Below are 22,531 nucleotides of genomic sequence, written 5' to 3'. Positions count from 1 at the left end.
TTATCGTTTTTGTATGTGAAATATTGATTTCAAAAATATAAGTCCGGAATATTGGACGTGCCATAATTCTTTTAATTTTTCTCCTACAAACTCAAAATTTTGTCTATAAAATACCCTTTACCATAGTACACTGTGTACCAATATCAACATTTTTGGTATAATATTTCATAATTCCGACTGAAGGGGTTAAATCAAATATGCACATTTCACTCAATATTTGTCATACTTGTGGGGGGGGGGGAGAGATAAGGTCCTGAAACTAAGTAAAATGGTCAAATTAAAATCTCAAATTCTTGGTAGCCTGTTTTAATTGTTACTTAATGAAGTTGGTTTTCTGACTGTACACTTGGCTGTTCAAGATACCGGAGTTAAATATTTGTTGCCAATTTTTACCAAACTAAAAATTTCAAAATTTGAAACATCAAGTATATTGGTAGAAAAATGTTTTACCTTCTTTGCTTCTTTGTTTTGCATTGTAATTTATTATTAATGTTTACCATTTTGAACTTCATTTACTATGTATATTATATAAGTAACCATTTAGTGTTTTAGTTAATGTTTAATTTTTTAGCATCAAAATGGTCCAATTTAATGTCAAAAAACTTAATAAATGTAATCATAAAGTACAGTGAAGCACCGTTCATACGTTTTTGAAGGGAAAAAAGCATACAAATTAAAAAACATATAATAGGTACAGGTTAATGTGTATTAGACTCCTCAGGGACCCATTTAAAAAACGTATAATTGATAAAAAAAGTATAAAAGAGAAACCTATAAACAGTGCATCACTGTATAGGCAAGTTTAGGTACAAACATATTTAGTGTTAAATTTAAAGCTTACCAGTACATTCATGTTGACTGGTCCAAAGGACCAGCAGGATCTTTTTGCTGATTTCTGGAGCTGGCAGTAATAGTTTTCTGAATTAAATGGAAAACCTAGCCCGTAATTGAAAATGAGGGAAATGTACTCTAACTCTTCTCTCGACAGGAGCTGCTGCGTGAGGGGCAGGTGCACCTGCTGCAGCTGAACAGTGTGGAGCTGGCCACCCAGCTGACGATCGAGGACTTCAGCATCTTCCGACAGATCGAGCCCACCGAGTACGTGGACGAGCTCTTCGAGGTCCGATCGCGGTACGGGACGCCCATGCTCTCCAAGTTCGTCGAGGTGAGTCCCCCACCCGGTGTAGACTGGGTTTAAACGGATTTCGTTCGCTTGCGGTGAAACTTCCTCATGCTATACTATTTTGTCTTTCTGGTGGGTTTCTGAACGAAAGAAGGTCATTGAACACAACTGAAAGTTCCATCAAAATGGTAAATACAGTCGGACCTCCGTATATCGAAGCAGCAAATTTCCAGAAAAAAATTCGATATACAGAAATTTCAATACATAGAAACGATCTTATTTTATCGTACAAATCTCCTAAATCACTAAAATTAAAGCTAATTTTCGTGTATGAAACCCAATTTCTAATTTATATGAGCAACGAATTAAATGAAAGTTGAAAAATAAAAAATTAACAGAAATGACATTTTTGCACGCTCATACACCTTCATTCTTCTGCAATTAACTTGATTCGCAACATCAGGGGGGTTTCGTTTTAACAGTGTAATCGAGAGAAAAATAAAAAATCAATCTACTTCACTTGAATGATTTTTACTGAAGCTAAAAAGGCTAAGAATGATAATCAACAAACAAAAAGGATAACTTGAAACTGATTTTACAATGTTACTGGTTACAACTTAGATTTGAAATAAACTTGAGGGAATTTAAGAACTCCAGAACGGAGCAACGACCTATCTACACACCCCTCAACCCCATATTCCTTATGAATTTTGTAGCAACCTTTAGTGAACAAAATTTTTTCCCTTAATTTTCATTTTTTATGAGACAAACAGTCTGAAGTGGAAAAAAAAATCCACGAATGTCTCGAAATTTTTTCGATATATAAGAGATTTTTTCGGTACATAGAAACAATTTTTCTGTGTAATGAACATAAGAATTTGCTGAAATTTCGATATATAGAAAATTTCGATATGTGGAAGTTCGATATATGGAGGTTCGACTGTATTCTGAAAAATAAGATTTCCTACACAGGAGAGGTTAGATCATTGGAATCAACTTTTAGAAAAAGTTGCCTGTTAACTAGTTGACAGGCATTTTTTGTTATGTTCATACGAAGCAACTTCAAGGTGGCGACAGATCAGGGAAATCAGGGAGATCAGGGAAAAGTCAGGGAACTTTATTAATCAGGGAAAAGTCAGGGAAATATCAGGGAATTTCGAAAAATAACAAATAATCAGGGAAAATTAATTTTATGAAGAAAAAAATTTTTTTTTTTTTTTTTTTTGCTATACAAAATTAAGTACTCTAATTCCCTACTCATTTTCCGCCATTATCTGTTCAAAAAAAAAAGTAAAGTTAATGAGTTGCGATTATACACTGCCGCATATTTGTGGTTCTTTTTTTCCTCAACATCAAAGTATTGAATCTTACTTATTAACCACAGGATGAACTTCCTAAGATTGCTTCTGTGTCTGTTAGGTTGTTTATTTTACCTAGCTTGAAATTTCCTTTCACGTTTTCAATGCTACGTAAAATAAACAATCATAAAGAGGAAGCCCTCATTAATGCCTAGCTCCTTTGCCTTTATTCCATTGTCTTGAATTAGCGTACTGTAATCATGATTTGAAGAAGAAATCTTTGGTTTTTGAATTAATACTGATAAAAGCTTAAAAGTTATTACTTCTTCACGTTTTTAATTTAATTGCTAAAATTGAACTTTCAATAAAAAAAAATTTTGTTTTTTGCCCGTTATACTATTTGTTGTCGCCGCAGATTATAAAGATTTTCTTTTCTTCAGATTTAAATGATTCTTTTATTTTATAACCAAGTTGTATTCTTTTATATGTTTTGAAATTAACAAATTGCTTTTTTTTTCCTTGCATTTCAAAGTTGTTTGTTGCAAAAGCAATCTAAGCTTTTTTTTTTCGTGACATACTGAAATCATTTTTCAGAGTTAACTTGTGTACTTAAGTAAATATCTTTTTTTTTTATTGTTAAAATGCTGTATTCATTCATTAAAACCTATCTTCTTGATTAGAGAAAAGCTCCCTATGAATGGATGTCAAATAGTTTCATCTGTTTTGCATAAATATGTCAATTAATTATATAAGAATAACTACATTACTTCTATTCTTTCACTATTACTTGTTATTATTGCAACAATTATTATGCTGTTTGAAAACTTAGTTCAAAATAATTTCAATTACTTTTTAGTTCTATCATAAATACACATATGTTTTTAAGAGTAATTTTAATATTTTCTTAAAATTCTTATACTAAATGGTTTCTAGAAGTAAAGTATTTTTTTTTTTAAATTTTCTATAATCTTTCCATGTAGAAAAAATTGATACACTGTTTTGTAGGGGGGTTTTTTCCAAAAAAATTGACTTGATATTTTTTTTTTAACCATTTTATTTAAAAAGAGCATCTTTTTAAAATATACCTTTAGTTCAACAACTTTACACAACTTAAAAAGTTTAAAATACTGCATTTTATACAAACATACAATGGATTTCAAGTAGAGCAAAGAAAGGAAACCATTATCATTGTTAATGTAAATCAGGGAAATTTGGTTAACCTAATCAGGGAAAAGTCAGGGAACTTTTTTCCATAGTTCCTGTCGCCACCCTGAACTTAGTTGAATCAACTTTTCTTCTAATAAGCTGTATCAATTCAAGCAGCTGCTCCACAATACTGATTAAACCGAACTGGGTCGACTCAACTAGTTTACTGGTGTGTGGAGCGAATGCTCGGCAACGTCTCGAATAAGTTGAGTCAACTAAAGTATTAATTCAACTCATCAGGATGAATCAACCAAACTGTGGTCCTCTCCCCAGGCTGTCGGTATATTGCCTGTGTGATAAATGTGCTGTTGATAAATAAAGCACATCGTCTGGCGAACCGAGATGTGTTTAGCTTGTTTGAGGTTTATTATACACTAAAGCCTGAAATAGCTGCCCACCTTGAAAATAGAAATCTTTAACTGAATCTTGGGTTCCTCGTGTCATACTATTCTGTCTTTATGGTCGACTTTTGAATGAAAGAATTGAACAAGACTAAAATGTCCACCAAAATATTAAATATTCCGCAAAATAAAACCTCCTACACACGAGGCAGTTAGTTGAATCAACTAATCAAAAAATTTGCCCGTCAGCTAGTTGAATGTTCATACGAAGCAACTTAGTTGAATCAACTTTTCTTCTAATAAGCCGTATTAATTCAAGCAGCTGCTCCACAATACTGATAAAACTGAACTGGTTTGACTCAACTAGTTTACTGGTGTGTAGAGCGAATGCTTGGCTACATCTGGAATAAGTTGAGTCGACTAAAGTTTTGATTCAACTCATCAGGATGAATTAATCAAACTGTACTCCTCTCCCCAGGCTGTTGGTATATTGCCTGGGTGATAAATGTGCTGTTGATAAATAAAGCACATCGTCTGGCGAACCGAGATGTGTTTAGCTTGTTTGAGGTTTATTATACACTAAAGCCTGAAATAGCTGCCCACCTTGAAAATAGAAATCTTTAACTGAATCTTGGGTTCCTCGTGTCATACTATTCTGTCTTTATGGTCGACTTTTGAATGAAAGAATTGAACAAGACTAAAATGTCCACCAAAATATTAAATATTCCGCAAAATAAAACCTCCTACACACGAGGCAGTTAGTTGAATCAACTAATCAAAAAATTTGCCATGTCAGCTAGTTGAATGGCGTTTTTTGTTATGTTCATACGAAGAAACTTAGCTGAATCAACTTTTCTTCTAATAAGCTGTATTAATTCAAGCAGCTGCTCCACAATACTGATTAAACTGAACTGGGTTGACTCAACTAGTTTACTGGTATGTAGAGCGAATGCTTGGCAACGTCCCTCTCGAATAAGTTGAGTCAACTAAAGTTTAGATTCAACCCATCAGGATGAATCAACCAAACTGTGGTCCTCTCCCCAGGCTGTCGGTATATTGCCTGTGTGATAAATGTGCTGTTGATAAATAAAGCACATCACCTGATGAACCAAGATATGTTTAGCTTGTTTGAGGTTTATTATACATAGTTTGTACGCTCCTTCAAAACTCCTCCAATACTCCTTCATTTATGAAATTTTTTTGAAGGGCCCTTCAAACTCCTTCATTTTGGTTTGAACTCCTTCAAAACTCCTTCTTTTTTAGCTCAAGGCTGCATAATCTTCCTTTATGACAGTAACTTAAAATACTTTGATCGATAACTTAACTTCGCCACAAGGGCAAAGGCAATTTCAACGCAGTGATTTCGTATATTTATTTTTTTCATAAATATGTGATTTACAAATTGATTATAGAAGTCATAAAAGTTGAAGGTGAAACTTTATTAGATGACTAAGACGTTTCACAAGTGAAGTTTAAAACATGCTTAAATGGTGCTTGGCTATTTTTTCAAGTTTTATGATTATTGTTTTTCCCTCCACCCCACTCTCAGCAGCAAAAGTCAGTTTGTCCAATTAAATTTTAACTATTTAAAAATACTTGAGTAGGTGTACTATGTTAAGTGATTGTGTTAAAAAAAATAATTGTTTAGTAAATCATAGTTATGATATTGTAAAAAGGGTCATGCACAAGGGATGTCATGCTTTGAGGGTAGGCCATGTTCATGAAATTGTGACAAGGGGAAGAGAGAGAGGGTGGCAAAAAGTGACATCACACTGTTATTATAACAATATGTTTATAAAAAATGACATGTGACACTTTGTGGAAAAGGGTGAAAGGATCAAATATGTTGAAAAAAAGTGACATCGTTTAAGGACAGCCCATTAGTACTCCTTCAAAATCTCATTTTACTCCTTCGAAACTCCTCCAAAACTCCTTCATTTTATTTCCGAAATTCAGTACGAACCCTGTTATACACTAAAGACTGAAATAGCTGCCCACCTTGGAAATGGAAATCTTTAACTGAATCTTGGGTTCACAATATCGCGATTTGATATCATGTTACATGTTAGGATGTTTAACAACACTGTAAGTGATATATCGGTGTGTGTGTTTCTCTTTCGTGATGCGATGTCTGAGGCTGTTTTTCCTTCCAGTTGGTGAACCGAGAGATGTTCTGGGTGGTGACGGAAGTGTGCTTCGAGCATAACCTCATAAGAAGGATGCGCATCATAAAGCAGTTCATCAAAGTGGCAAGTAAGCACTTTCCCTTATTCATGGCACACATAGTACGAGGGGCGTTTTAAAGTAAGGTCCGTTTTGAAATAAAAAAAGAACGAGAACAGATAAAACAAAGACATTTATTGCAAAAAAATCTACCACCCTTACGCTAAATTTGACATTGCTCCCGTGATTTTCCCGAGCATTTGTCATAGCGTGGTACAGGTTTTTGTATACCTATTCGTAGAAAATGGCCGCCTGTGTAGTCAACCATGTTCTCTGAGCTCATCATTGCTGTTGTGTCACAGACCACCAAGGAAAGACTTTAGATGCCGAAACAAATGAAAGTGGCTGCGAGCGAGGTGGGGACAGACCAGAGGATGTTCAAAAACCTCCCAGCCAAAGCCCTGTAAGAGTTCTCATGGTCGTCTACCCAGGTGGCAAATTTGTACGAATAGGTATACAAAAACCTGTACCACGCTATCAGTGGCATAGCAAGAAAAAATCCTAGGGGGGGGGGATTTTTTCTGAAGTTTAAAGTAAAGCTATGCCCTTGAGTTTATACTTATATACACATAGATGTATAAACTATACATATATATGTATATATGCACACTATGTGTATATGTGTACACTAAATACACAGTTTATACATATATACACACACATATATATGTATATATTTATATATATGTGTATATATATATATGTATTAACTGTGTATTTATTGTACACATATATATGTATATATATATATATACGTATATACATATATGTATATATAAGTATATACACGTATATATACATATACGTACATATATATACGTATATGTATATATGTGTATGTATATATATATATATATATATATATATATATATAATCTTTTGGGGCTCATGGGGGGGTTCAAACCCCCCTATCCTCCCCCCCCCCCCATGGCTACGCCACTGCATGCTATGACAAATGCTTGGAAAATCACTGGAGCAATGTCAAAATGTAGTGTAAGGGTGGTAGATTTTCGTGCAATAAATGTCTTTGCTCTATCTATACTCGTTCTTTCATTATTTCTAAACGGACCTTACTTTAAAAACAAGCCTCGTATTTCATTGCTACCAAATCCACACAAACAATTTTGTTAGCAGGGGTGCCCCCCTCAATGGCAAGGACGCATCCCCCTTAATATCACCGAGACCCCCCCGCCAAAAACGAGCCCCCCCCATAAAAAAAATGAGAAAAATACCCCTTAAAACTCTCACCCCCTAAATATTTCAAGGGCATAGTCTGCATCATGACCCCTCCCCCCCCAGGTGGGCACCCCTGTTGTTAGGAAGACTCTCCAGTTTTAATGGCATCTCCCAAACACCCTTTGACAAGGTTTTTTTTTTTTTTTTTGAATGAATATAATTTTTGGAAGACCTTTCTGTAATGAATAAAATTACTAAAAAATGAAAGAAATTTAAACTGCTCTGAAGTCAGGGGTAGGTGTTGTCCTAATTTTCCTAAATTTCTTAACTTTTAAAAAATGTCCTGAAATTCCTTAAATTTTGAACTTTCTCCTAAATGTCCTGAAATTTTCCTAAAATTCCTAATTTAAAGAAAAAAGCTCCTAAAATTTTGAACTTTCTTCTGATCATCCTATAATGTTTATTATATTGTTCGTTTTTTCAGATAAAGTTTGAAAGTCTCAGTGAAATCAATTCAAAATTTTCTACCATTTGTCTCTCAAGTCCCTGTGGGTTTGTCACTGTGACCTGAGCTTATAAAATATGAATAGCATGTTTTTTTTTTTTTTTTTTTTTTGGTTATTAATGTTATTGTCCTAAAAATGTTCTAAATCTTCATCAAGATTATGTGTTATTATTATTTTTTTTTAAAAAATTCCCTCTCCATCCTCTGCCAGAAGTATGAAAATGGGTACAGTTTAAATCTAGACACTTAATCTCACGAAGATCGTCATAGCATTCTCGTTCAAAAACAAGATTATTATTTTCTAAACAATGAGGGGATTGTATCAAAGTTAGTAAGCGAAAGGTATCAATTAATATGGAAGACACTGCTCCTTCATTGTTCAAACCATTTTTGAAGCCAATGCTTTTTTTTTTGATAAGAACACTAGGGTGGTTCAAAAATACATGTAAAAAATTTTTTTCACCTAGATAACGCAGTGTTGCCAGATTGGGGGAAATTTCCCCATTTTGGGGAAATCTTGTGCTCTCTGGGGAAATAGGTTTTAAGGGGAATTCTTTGGGAAATTTTTTTGGGGGGCGGGGAAAAATCAGAGGGGAAAAAATCCTCGGGAAAAAAGAATTTTTTTCGTATTTAAATTCGTATCTGTACATTTGATAGTTACATTGTTTGTATCAAACAGCGTTGGGTTAGCTTTGCTCAACTTTGTGTAATTCGCATTTTGCATTATGTTGAACATTATGCTACAGAATTCACATTAATGTTCTGCGAGAGTAACTAGTTGATACGTGAAACGGGTAACATACAGAAACAGAGTAGTAAATGCCTGTATATCGGTTATTAAAAAAATCGGTTATTAAAAAATCTTCGGCTGGAAAACATTTTTTTCAAGAGACAAAAATATCGTAGGAAGTCGATTCATTTTATGAAAATATTAATGGAAAAATAATTTTTGGAGTTGGGGAATTTTGATAGAAAACATCGCTTTTTGGGGGAAAGTTGGAAGGAATTATAATGTTAGCTTCCCATTTCAATTGAAAGAGGGTGCTCAGCCCCCTCCTACAAACTTCATACATATGAGGAGGGGGGTTAAAAATACATTGAACTGAAAAAACAATGCTACATATTATGAACAGTAACATGAATAGTAACATATTATGAACTAGTAACATGCATATACATTGCAATAAAATAATTATTTACAAAAAAAAAAAAAACAGCTGGGGAAATGAATTTTTTCTAATTTTGTTGCATTTTCTATGCCTCGCTCGTATTAAATGGAGGGGTCACTGGGCATCCTCTTAAAATTGGAGTAAGAAGCTAAAACGTTTACAGCATAATGCTAGTAGTAGGACTAAAAATAATAGGGGGTGTCCTTTACTCTAGCTGAAAAAAAAAACGTTTTTTTGAACCACCCTAAAGAACACCCTAAACAAATGAGTGTTTTTAGCAATCTTCCCCCTTCCCCCGTGCATGGACGGATACAAGGGAGGGGCGATCGCCCCTCCCTTGAGGGGCTCTACCGGCAATTTTTGGACTTTGAAGTTCCAAAAAGTATTTTTTAGACACTCTGCGAAGAATTTAAGAGAGCTCTCGACCGGAAATGTTTCGGAATATTTCAGATTTGAGGACTCGAAACGCGATTTTTAAACCGTCTTTGGTTACGTTAGAGGAAGGAATGAGGTTCGAGCTTATTTTTCGAAACTGCATTTCCAGAAATGCAATTTTAAGGATAGTCAGTAAACCTGTATACCGTCAATGTTAATGTGCACAGGTTCGTGTACCTTTTTCTGAAAATCTATTAAAGATACAAGTATGAATTTTTTTCTGTACCTCAAGTAGACTCTGTTCTCTGTACTGAAGTAACATTTTACAGAAAGAAAGCTTAGTTTTTTTGTAAAAAATTCTAATGTGTAAGTCACTGTATTTGTTTCAAAAAATACCATTTTGCCACATAAAATCAGCTCTATGAAAAAATAATTTTCGAATATGCGAAAAAGTTTACTTCAGTATATGCAGTTAGATGTATGGAATAGGTGGTAAAAATTTCAAAGCCTAACACAATTTAGTTTCTTAGAAAAAAGGAACATTTGGTTTAAAAAATACCATTTCGAGATATTGCAATTTAAAGGGGAAAATCATACCTTATCAACATATATTTACCTTTTTTTGAAGCACTTTTTAACTTACTTCTAATATGAGCACGTTCAAGATGTTTGTATCGTTAAAAAGGTATTGAAATGGGGAGTTTCAAAATATATAAAAATCAAAAAATCGAATTTTTGAAAGTATTTAGGGTACCGACTCCCCTTAAACGGTATTCGACTATGTTTCGGGGAGGGGGTTCGAAACTATAATTTTTTCCAAAACTGAAGTTTTAAAAATGCAATTTCGCCCCGTCCTTTGAAGAATTCCTGGATCCGCCCTTGCCCCCGTGTCAGTGATATGTCCTGATTTTCCAATTCTGGTCTCACGACTGCAGTCAAGGAGCACCTTTTCTCGACAATGACGATGCTTTCCCTTGTTGTTTCAGGACAGTGCAAGGAGTGCAAGAACTTCAACTCCATGTTTGCCATCATCAGTGGCCTGGGCCATGGGGCCGTTTCCAGGCTCAGGTCCACCTGGGAGAAGCTGCCCACCAAGTACTCCAAGCTCTTCGAGGTAGGTGCCCATAAAAGAACAAATGTTTGCTTCGTCCTTCTGGAGTTAGATTTCATTCAAGGGATCAAAGACCTCTCGTAAGCGGGGACCCTCGTTTCGAATCTTCTAGTAGGGGGGGTCGAAGGGATTGTACTTGTATACACAAATAGAAGTCTGGTAAGACCTCATTTGGAGTATGCTGTTCAGTTTTGGTGTCCTTATCTTAAGAAAGATATTCATGTATTGGAAAGGGTTCAGAGGCAGGCTACAAGGGTAATGAGTGGACTTTCTCTCATTTGGACTACGATTCCAGGCTCAGAAGGCTTAAAATGTACAGTCTTGAGCAAAGAAGGGACATGATTCTGCTGTTTAAGTTTATTCAAAATGAAAGATGTTACGGGCTGAAGCTTAGCACTAGAAACAGGACAAGAGGTCATTGTTTAAAGCTATTTAAATCTCAGGCTAACATGGATACTAGGCAAAATTATTATTTTAGCAGTGTAGTGGAACCTTTGGCAGAATTACGGTAACCGGATCGCGGCGATAAGTATTTCACTCTGGCAATCGGCTACTTTACCTTGGCGACGGTGCAATATCGGCAACCCTACACCAAAGCTTATTTGCTGTTCGTTTGGCCAATCAACCATTTCAGAGTTCACAACACAAAACTGTAATTTACTTGTCTACTAAATATTTTTGTTTTAATTCCATAGAACAATATTTTTAATTTCCTCAAAGGTGATTTTTTTCTGAAAACTGGCAACATATATTGTGTTTCTTCAATTTTTAGATCTTAGAATCATGGAATGTTTGTCACTTTTAACTATTTTAAGTTATAGATTTAAAAACTAGTTATTTATATCTTTGGATATTTTTTTAGAATTTGTTTGCAGTAAGTAATTTCCTTTGTGTTTTATTGTTCCATCTTCAATTTAAAATTCATTACTTATCGTGATAACTTATTCAGTAAGTTTGAATTAAAATTTTAGTTCTAATGTTCTCTGGATGGATCTTTTGATGTGATTTAACTTATTTAGTTGATCGTTTTAAGTTTTAATTGAACATTTAATTTACTTAAGGGCTTTTTCTATTTATTGACGAACTATTTCAGACTAATGTCCTTTTCTATCCAACTTTTAATGTTGTTAAATTTGCTAGAAATGTATGTTTCATCTTTATGTTCCTAAGGAAATCAAACGTAAAAAGTGTAACATTTATGTCATGAACCTTTTCCTCTTATGCGCTTGATCTTCCCACACAGATTATGTTAACACCTTGAAAAAAGTTACCTCTCACTTTTCTATTCTGCAAACTTAAGTTTGAAATAGGAAAACTAATAAAGTTCTATAAAAAAAATTTGCTCAGTTTCGAAAAAAGATCTGACCCCCGATAACACACCAAAAAATCAGATGAAGATCAGACACAGATCTGATGATACACAGATACAGACAGGTTGAGTAATATACAACAAGGACGCCCATATAGGAGGCAAGAGGGTGGGGCTTGAGCACCCCCTCAACACGCGAAGGGGGGGGGGGCTCAATTTTTCTGCATTTCAAAACATTGCTTTTAAGTATCTGTTCGTGTTTATGCGTACATTTTGAAATTATTTAGTGCTTGGGATTTTTCTTGATATCATTTTCGTTAAAAAAATTAATCTACTAAACGAGTAACAGGTCCTTATTAGTTAATATAGAAAAATCAACATAGTGGACAACATGCTTATTTTTATGTGGAATGTTTTTGTTTTTTCAAATGATCTAATTTCCATCCAATTTTGGATATGATATGAAATTTTAAAGAAATATAGTGTGAGCTCATTTTCTTCACACACGCCTTTTAAATGTCTCTTAACACTTTTTTTTTTTTGTTGGTCTTATCTATTTTTTTCATTTACTTTCTAGCTTATATTTTCTTGTTAAACTTTAATGCAAGTCTTTTTTTTTTGGAAAATTCTCATGCACACTCAGCAGAAAATGCTCCTTTTTATTGTTCAGTATATATTTTGGGAGATTGCTAACATTCTTATTAAATAAAGATGTTGAAGATAATGTCCTTTTTTCAGCAAAATCTTTCCAATGAACCCGCAGTTTTTGTTATTTTTCCATTTTATACTCTATTTATGTTTTATTTTTAAATGAATGATCTGTATAGTAAGTCCTGTGAATCTGCTTCACATTTTGCGCAAATTTATTGCAAGGTATTGCTATAAATGCTAAGTGTTGCCCTGCGTGACTAATATCTCGTGACTGATCATTGTTCTTTAATTGAATGTTTAATTCTTGTCAAGTGTTGAATTGCTTAATTGCGACAAATGTATGAAATGATTTATTTTGTATTGCTCAAATATTTAGTTTTTATTCGATTATGAGTTCTTCTAACAATCTGTACCATCATAGTCAGTAACATACTTACCAACTCTACTGTTTTTAACGGGAGACTCCCGGTTTTTTGCTTCTATCTCCCGTTTTTCCTTTTTTTACGATTTTCTCCCGTTTTTGCAGTTTTTTCAGTCAATCATTAAAAAATTTCACTTTTTGCTCAATAGATGGCGCCCCCCTTCTAGTCATCCACGAGCGTCAGGGGAGAAGAATTTTTCCAATTAATAACTCATTTAGTAAAAATTTATTTTTTTTTGGAAGCTTTTCACATTACATGTTCAGCGAAGCACGTGCTTTACCGAAAATGGCAGCAGATTTCAATCCTTTTGCATCTTGAAAATATTTCAATCATTTTGAAAGTTTGTAGTTGTTTTAACCTATGCCACCCCATACCTACTTATTTTATATATTATTTTCATTACATTGTTTTTTTTTTTTTTTTTGGATTTTAGTAATTAAATTTTTGTAGCTACTTTATTGATAGGGACTGGGAATGATGAAACTTTAAGCAAATTCTCCTTATTATTTGGTTTTTCCTTTGCAGTGTATTTTTCTTGCTGCTACCAATGAGCTTACATCTGCGAAAAATCCCCGTTTCACTTTTAATTTAGTATTCACGTTATTTAAAAGCATAATTTAATAATTCTGATGTGAAGATCTGTCGCTGGTGAATCACCTATATGCCTCTAGTGGAATCTCCTGTTTTTTCTACTTCGAAGGTTGGCAAGTGTGCAGTAAAAAAAATAGATTGTTTCATTTGTACCAAAGAAATAAATTTGAAAAATAAAAGTAAATAAAAATTTGAGGATAACATTGGAAACTTTCTCATGTCATTTTGCTTTTTTTTGTTTGCTAAAAAATTGCAATGTTTTTATTTTGTTTTGTTTTCTTATTCAAGGACCTACAAGACTTCATGGATCCTTCGCGGAACATGTACAAGTACAGGAATCTCTTGTCTTCGGACCACATACAGCCCCCCATGGTGAGTTGCTAAGTTTCATGAAGTGTTTAAAGACTATTTTCTCCTCCATATAAACAAAGATAAAAAGTTGAGCTTGACTGAATGTTGAAATTTTGTGCTGTCACATTTCTGCTAACTCTCCCGATTTTGATGCCTTCTTTCCGACCAAATGAGTGAATATCTGAAGAGTTTTCACCAGAACTGCGAAATTCCCTGAAAAAGAGATTTTTCAGTGGAATTCAATTTTGAAAAAAAAAAGAAACAAAACAAGAAGAAAACAAACAATCTAAAAATTGAACCCTTTTTATACAAATGTGTAAAAATTATTGCTGTCCAATCATTTTTGAAACCTGTTTATTTCATTTTCCTTCTATTTAAAACTTTTACTTGCCAAAACATGCGCTAAAACATTTCCGGTTTTCCTCTGAACTTCCTAATTTTTTTTTTTTTTTTTTTTGCAGCAAGGAATTGCTATAACTTATCAGAGTAAAGAAACCCCAGCTTTTTTTAATTTCCCCAAACCTAAACGTATTAGTTTTTTTTTTCAAACTGAAATGTTGTAGACTTTTTGTTTTTTAATTCAAAAATAAAATTTTTAAGCTCAGTTTCCTAAATTTGAGTCCCATCAGATTTTTATCGCTAAATTTATTCATGCTAATCCTCCCTAATTTTCTGTAGAGTATTCTTTCATGTTAAAAAATAAATAAATAAAATTAAATAAAATATATATTAAATTACCTATTAAAATTAACATAAAATTAATTAAACATTAATATAAAATTAATTTTTCTGTATCTTAACTATAGCCAACATGTGATTGGTCAACAGCCAAAAGCTAATTTAAATATCAATGGACCAATCAGGTGTTGGCACACATGTAACGGCATTTCCAACTGTTGGTTTTCAGCAACATGTTTTGATTTTCACCATGTTGCCTTTTGTCTTGCAAGAAGCAAGTGGTGTTCATGTTAAATAAAAAGATTTTTACAGAAAGGTCTATACCCTGATTTGAAACAGATAAGTAACTTTGATTTTTTATAACATTTTCATCGTTCACTGTTGGCACCTATGAGATATCACGAAGACTGCAGTTTCGTCCATGTCGCTGACTCATCGTTCCATAATAGTCTGATGATCGGGTTTGAGGCAGATGTCCGCTCATCGAAACTCGGATTACCTTCAAACTGGTAGCTGAAATGAATTTGGCGCATTGACGAAAGTCTTCTGGCAATGGTTCGACTCGACTCGTGAAATGAATGTAAAATCTAACAAGGCTGAAGCTGCAGTCTGTGGGGGGAAGGGGGATGACACCCCCCTAGCGAGGGATCACATCGTAACCTGGGTGTCTGTATGTGCTTGCAACAGTCGTAACGGTGCCTGCTTTTTGACTGTGTCCTCCTTCCCACAGATTCCTTATAAAATAAACGTAAAAGCTGACAAGGCTGAAGCTGCAGTCTCTGGGGGGAAGGGGGGTGACACCCCCTGGCTAGGGATCTTGTTGTATCCTGAGTGTCTGTATGTGCTTGTAACAGTCATGGTGCCTGCTTTTTGACTGTGTCTCCCTTCCCACAGATTCCTCATAAAATAAACGTAAAAACTGACAAGGCTGAATCTGCATTCTTTGGGGGGGGGGGGGGAGGGGGTGACACCCCCTAGCAAGGGATCACATCGTAACCTGGGTGTCTGTATGTGCTTGCAACAGTCGTAATAATGCCTGCTTTTTGACTGTGTCTCCCTTCCCGCAGATTCCTTTCTATCCTGTCCTGAAGAAAGACCTGACGTTCATTCATCTGGGCAACGATTCGGTCATCGACGACCTGGTGAGTGCTCTCTGTTTTAATCCCTTTTTCGATCATCGAGAGACATTTTATGTATTTTTTAAATTTAATACGCCATCACTTTGTACCTATTCAACAGTGTTAAATTTAACAAATGATGGGATGACGTATGGGAAAATTTACAAACAACCCGCTTCGGTAACATTCATTTTTGATATATACAGGAGAAAATAGTTTTGTTCGAAAAGAAAAAAATAATAATATAGCATACTTGCCAACTCTACTGTTATTAACGGCTTTGCCGAAAATTGCAGCAGATTTCAATCTTTTTGCATCTTAAAATTATTTCAATTATTTTGAAAGAGTGAAGTTATTTTAACTTGTGCTACCCTATACCTACTTATTTTATATTTTATTTTCATTATATATTGATTTTCTTTTTCGGATTTTAGTGATTAAGTTTTTGTAGCTACTTTTTTGGTAGAGACTGGGGAATGTACGAAACTTTAAGCAAATTCACTCATTATTATTCTGTTTTTCCTTTTCAATATATTTTTCTTGCTGTTACCAATAAGCTTACATGTGTGAAAAATCCCCATTTAACTTTAAATTTAGTATTTATGTGTTATTAAAAAGCATAATTTAATCATTCTGTTGTGAAGCTATGTCGCTGGTGAATCTCCTGTTTTTCTTTCTTTGAAGGTTGGCAAGTATGATATAGAAATAAAAATATTTACATAAAAAATAATAAATAAAGCATAAAACTAAAATAAAATTTAAAAAAAAATCTCAATTTGTGTCTCTTTTGACTGCTTGTAAAATGCTTAGTGCCAAAATAAAAAATGATAATAATAATGATAAATCGAGAAACATTGCTCCACGCTCCTAATCATTTATTGCGGTGTGAGATCCTTGTGGTGCCTCTCTGGGAAAGTAAGGGTTGTCCATAATTAAACAAGCCTACTTTAAAGTTGTCTAGCTGCGAAACTATTTCTCAAAAAGGAACGAAATTTTGTGAACAACACACAATGGAGAGATTGGAATCAGTTTCAAAATATATATATATTTTTTTCTGATGGAAAAATGTACAATTTTTCCACCAGAAGGCTTTTTTTATGAGTTACACATTCATTTTACATTTACGATGGTTTAAAAAGAAATATTTCATCAAATACATGTTCCACATGATGGCTATTAGTTTCGCGAACCTTAAATGCTTCCAAAGCTAAAAGTCACTCGGGTCGAGCCTTGATGATCGGAAAATCACGTATTTTATTAAAAAGCCGTTGGTGGCAAAAATTTCAATTATTTTTTTTTCTGTTCGCTCAAACAGATTCCCACCCCTTCAGTATGTTACGCACAAAATTTTTGTTGATTCCTGAGCAATAGTGTCACTGCTGGACAACTTCAAAGTAGGGTCATTTAATGATGGACACCTTGTATTTCCTCTGTCCAGCACCTTTCTGATTCAAGACACTGCCAGGGTTCGTACGCTCCTTCAAAACTCCTCCAATACTCCTTCATTTAGGAAATTTTTTTGGAGGGCCCTTTAAACTCCTTCATTTTGGTTTGAACTCCTCCAATACTCCTTCATTTAGGAAATTTTTTTGGAGGGCCATTCAAACTCCTTCATTTTGGTTTGAACTAATCCAATACTCCTTCATTTAGGAAATTTTTATGGAGGGCCCTTCAAACTCCTTCATTTTGGTTTGAACTCCTCCAATACTCCTTCATTTAGGAAATTTTTTTGGAGGGCCATTCAAACTCCTTCATTTTGGTTTGAACTCCTCTAATACTCCTTCATTTAGGAAATTTTTTTAGAGGGCCCTTCAAACTCCTTCATTTTGGTTTGAACTCCTCTAATACTCCTTCATTCAGGAAATTTTTTTAGAGGGCCCTTCAAACTTCTTCATTTTGATTTGAAATCCTCCAATACTCCTTCATTTAGGAAATTTTTTTGGAGGGCCCTTCAAACTCCTTCATTTTGGTTTGAATTCCTCCAATACTCCTTCATTTAGGAAATTTTTTTGGAGGGCCCTTTAAACTCCTTCATTTTGGTTTGAACTCCTCCAATACTCCTTCATTTAGGAAATTTTTTTGGAGGGCCATTCAAACTCCTTCATTTTGGTTTGAACTAATCCAATACTCCTTCATTTAGGAAATTTTTTTGGAGGGCCCTTTAAACTCCTTCATTTTGGTTTGAACTCCTCCAATACTCCTTCATTTAGGAAATTTTTTTGGAGGGCCATTCAAACTCCTTCATTTTGGTTTGAACTAATCCAATACTCCTTCATTTAGGAAATTTTTATGGAGGGCCCTTTAAACTCCTTCATTTTGGTTTGAACTCCTCCAATACTCCTTCATTTAGGAAATTTTTTTGGAGGGCCATTCAAACTCCTTCATTTTGGTTTGAACTAATCCAATACTCCTTCATTTAGGAAATTTTTATGGAGGGCCCTTCAAACTCCTTCATTTTGGTTTGAACTCCTCCAATACTCCTTCATTTAGGAAATTTTTTTGGAGGGCCCTTTAAACTCCTTCATTTTGGTTTGAATTCCTCCAATACTCCTTCATTTAGGAAATTTTTTTGGAGGGCCATTCAAACTCCTTCATTTTGGTTTGAACTAATCCAATACTCCTTCATTTAGGAAATTTTTATGGAGGGCCCTTTAAACTCCTTCATTTTGGTTTGAACTCCTCCAATACTCCTTCATTTAGGAAATTTTTTTGGAGGGCCCTTCAAACTCCTTCATTTTGGTTTGAACTCCTTCAAAACTGCTCCTTTCTTTGTTCAAGACTACATGGTCTTCCTCTATGACAGTAACTTGAAATACTTCGATCGACAACTTAACTTCATCACAAAGGCGAAGGTATAAGGGCAATTTTAATGTAGTAATTTCGTATGTTCATTTTTTTCATAAATATGTGATTTACAAATTGAGCATAGAAGTTATAAAAGTTGAAAATGAAATTATTATTAGATGGATAAAGACATTTCATAATTGAAGTAAAACCTGTTTAAATGGTGCTTGGCTATTTTTTCGAGTTTTATGATCATTGCTTTTCTCTCCACCACACTCTCAGCTGCAAAAGTTGGTTTGTCTAATTATTATTTAAATATTAAAAAATACATAAGCAGATGTACTACATTAAGTGATTGTGTTAAAAAACAATTGTGTAGCAAATAGCACTTATGATAGTGTAAAAAGGATCATCCACAAGGGATGTCATGCCTTGAGGGGGAGACAGGCTCATAAAATTGGGACAAGGGGAAGAGAGAGGGTGACAAAAAGTGACATCACTCAGTTATTATAACAATATGTTTATAAAAAATATGACATGCGACAAGAGGAGTAAGATAAAGTGTGACACTTTTTGACAAAGGGGAAGGGGGTCAAGCTTGTTGAAAAAAAAGTGCGACACAAGACAGCCCGTTAGTGCTCCTTCAAAATCTCATTTTAGTCCTTCAAAACTCCTCCAAAACTCCTTCATTTTAATTTTAAAATTGAGTACGAACCCTGACTGCCCATATCATGAAATAAATGCTGTCAAAGAGAAACGTTTTCTCAGTGTGTCGAAATTTCGATGGTAGTTCTTGCCGGCATATTGATAGAAATGTCACGTGACCTGCTTCGGAACTACGGCATTCGGTATCGCTTCGAGCCACTATGCCTCTATTTTATATTGTCTGGCTCACATTTTAATAATTTTACTGTGGTATAAGATAGAAGAAAGGCTCCAAAAGTATCGTCTTGTTTTACAAAATGCAGTAAATGCATAATTATTACAGTAGAACCTCTCAATAAGGGAGACTAAGGGGACCAGACATTTTGTCCCTTATTTGGAGGTGTCCCTTATATGGAGGTGGATGAATTAATAAATGCCATGTACTTAGTAGTATAATATCACAATAAACATTAACTATTAACTTAAGATTAAATACTGAAAATGTTTCATATATGCTAAATAAAATTCACACTCATTCAAATTTCTAAGTTTATATTATTTTATTAATAAAAATTTAATCAAAAATTTTGTAATGACAAAGTTTTGTAGCATACAGAAATAATTTTGAAACAAATTCATTACATATATTTGCTTTACGTCATGTAATTTACAATGTAATTCTATGTGAATTATGATAAATGTTCAAATTTTAAGTTTTACATATAAAGCTAATGAGTTGTTGAATCTACTTGTATGGAAATGTCCGACAGGTTCAATAGTGCAATTGGTGGTTCAGTGGATAACAGCACAATTAGAATTTTATTAACGGACACAAACATTACACAACATAAAATATCATTTGAGTTTAGAGATGCACAAATCTTATTACGATCTTCCTCGTTCGAGGCCAACTGTTCGAATGACAATAAAAGTTACTCCAGCGCCCTCTTCAGGCAAACTTAGAGATTTTCCACGGCTTGAATAAGTTGTTGAGAGGACAAATCATGCATGTTAATTTCAGCAAGTTTTTTATACAATACATTACTGGTCTCCTTCACATATGTGTATGTCAAACTTACCTCGGTTAATTTTTAGAGGAAAAATAACACTTTAATTCCAGTAAATTCATTTTTTCTTATGCGCTAATACATTATTTTTTGCATTTTTTGGGCTTTGTGACTGTTCCTTAAACAGAGTGTCCCTTAACTAGAGGTAAATGCATGGAAGTCCCTATTCAAAGGGACTTGGACCAGAAAAAATGTCCCTTAAATAGAGGTGTCAATTATTCGGAGGTGTCCCTTAATGGAGGTTCTACTGTATGTTCGTTTAAAAGAAATTGTATGACTGGCGTTCAGCCATCCTGAATGCAGTGGTTACTAATTAAAAATATAGCGAATCTTTTAAAGTGTGCAATTTAAAGTTTAAGTTTCAATGTTGGGTAAGGAGAGAAAATTTGAGCAATACAAAAATGAATGTGTGAGGAAAAACCTTAGGGATGAAACCAGTGAAAGATTTTTACTGGTAAAGACAGAATGACGGACAGTTTGAATCTTAAAAGAGTTGCAGATCAAAATCATTTAAATCAATGACTTTTTAAAAAAGAGTCATATGATTTTAATTGAATTCGATTCGCTGATATAAGTGGTCGACGCCACAGTTGAGGGAGCAGGGGGCTGATCTCAATCTGAATCTCGTTGACGAAAATCATTACTGAATCATTCAAAACTACCATTGATTTGATACATTTTAAAACTGGACAAATGGTGTTGCAGGTGAATTTCGAGAAGCTTCGGATGGTGGCCAAGGAAATCCGGACTGTCATCGGCATGTGTTCTGCACCCTACGTGAGTCTCTACCTTATCTCTCTCTCTCTGTTGCTTTTGTTTTCCTTAGGAAAGTCCTTGACGCATTTTAAAGTTCATAGGAAAACAACAAATTGTCCCCCGGATATGCAGTTTGATAATTCTTGACAGGTTCAAGGATTTTTTATGACATCATGAAAGAGAAAAAGAGAATGGTGTAATTATAGGTAATAGCTGCGTCACAACAGTGAGAGAAACAAATGTCTTTTATGTGTTTAATCATATTACCAACAGAAAGCAATATCTTTCATCAACAGAGTGTAATATGTGCACCGTTCATTGCTCGAACCGCATTTGAATAGTACTCGAGTTTATTCCATGTCCGCAAAGGGTGCACACAATGAACTTGGCTCATGAGAGGTACTCATACTTGCCAACTCTACTGTTTTTAACGAGAGACTCCCGTTTTTTGCTTCCATCTCCCGATTTCCCTTTTTTTACGATTTTCTCCTGTTTTTGCAGTTTTTTCAGTCATTCATCAAAAATTTCACTTTCTTCGCAATAGATGGCGCCCTTTTCTAGTCTACCAATGTCAAGGAATAAGAAAATTTATAACTCATTTAGTAAAAATTAATTTTTTAGAAGCTTTCCACATTGCATGGTGACGAAGCACGTGCTTTACCGAAAATGGCAGCAGATTTCAATCCTTTTGCATCCTGAAATTATTTCCATTATTTTGAAAGTTTGAAGTTATTATAACATGTACTACCCTATACCTACTTATTTTATATTGTATTTTCATTATATATTGATTTTTTTTTCGGATTTTAGTAATTAAATTTTTGTAGCTACTTTTCTGGTAGAGACTGGAGAATGTACGAAACTTTAAGCAAATTCACTTCTTACTATTTAGTTTTTCTTTTGCAGTATATTTTTCTTGCTGCTACCAGTTTGCTTACATCTGCAAAAAATCCCCATTTCACTTTAAATTTAGTATTCATGTTATTTAAAAGCATAATTTAATAATTCTGTAGCGAGGATATGTCGATGGTGAATCACCTATATACCTCTAGTAAAATCTCCTGTTTTTTTTTCCTTCGAAGGTTGGCAAGTATGGTACTGCTTTCTATTTAATAACATCATTAAGCACCCTACATCAAGGGTGCCCATAAAGGGGGGCTAGAGCCCCCCCCCCCTGCTTTTGGTACTTTTTTGTTTGCAAAAATGTAAAAACATTTCTTCTCCAGCCATTAATGAATAGTTAACTACAAATGTCAAACTTTAATAACTCTAATCCGTACTGAAATCCGTTTCTATGGGGAAAATATCCTGCTAAACCATGGGGAAAATATCCGAGCCCCCCTTAAAATTTTGCATATATGCGCCCGGGGCAGAAAGAAGCATTTCAGTCCTCGGAAATAATTAGCAGAGTAGTAGTTTAAATAAGCACATGAAGAACCAAGTCCAGAAGAAAAAAATTTCCTTTTAATTTTAGCAGAGCTAATTCTTAGACAATGTATTTTACTTACATTGAATCCAGTTCAACAGGAACATTAAACATAAAACATTGTACTGAAACAAACAACATCTCGTCAAAAATGGCTAAAAACTCATTTCGAATTGCTCTAGACCAGATGCATCTACACGAAATAA

General features: G+C 34.2%; 1 protein-coding gene across 1 annotated transcript in view; it reads left to right on the top strand.

Moving 5' to 3' along the window:
* LOC129220771 (rap guanine nucleotide exchange factor 2-like) overlaps positions 1-22,531 on the top strand; it is a 68,838-nt gene that overhangs the window by 25,612 nt on the left and 20,695 nt on the right. The window contains exons 11-17 of the mRNA XM_054855204.1: positions 797-800; positions 989-1,165; positions 6,122-6,221; positions 10,403-10,530; positions 13,789-13,872; positions 15,597-15,671; positions 20,849-20,920. Of these exons, the coding sequence (XP_054711179.1) occupies positions 797-800; positions 989-1,165; positions 6,122-6,221; positions 10,403-10,530; positions 13,789-13,872; positions 15,597-15,671; positions 20,849-20,920 (640 nt within the window). The remainder of the gene's footprint in view (positions 1-796; positions 801-988; positions 1,166-6,121; positions 6,222-10,402; positions 10,531-13,788; positions 13,873-15,596; positions 15,672-20,848; positions 20,921-22,531) is intronic.

Source organism: Uloborus diversus, chromosome 1 (genome assembly GCF_026930045.1).
Source record: "Uloborus diversus isolate 005 chromosome 1, Udiv.v.3.1, whole genome shotgun sequence".
NCBI classification, from domain to species: domain Eukaryota; kingdom Metazoa; phylum Arthropoda; class Arachnida; order Araneae; family Uloboridae; genus Uloborus; species Uloborus diversus.
The sequence above is the reverse complement of the archived record's forward strand: the minus strand, read 5'-3'. Positions and strand labels throughout refer to the sequence as shown.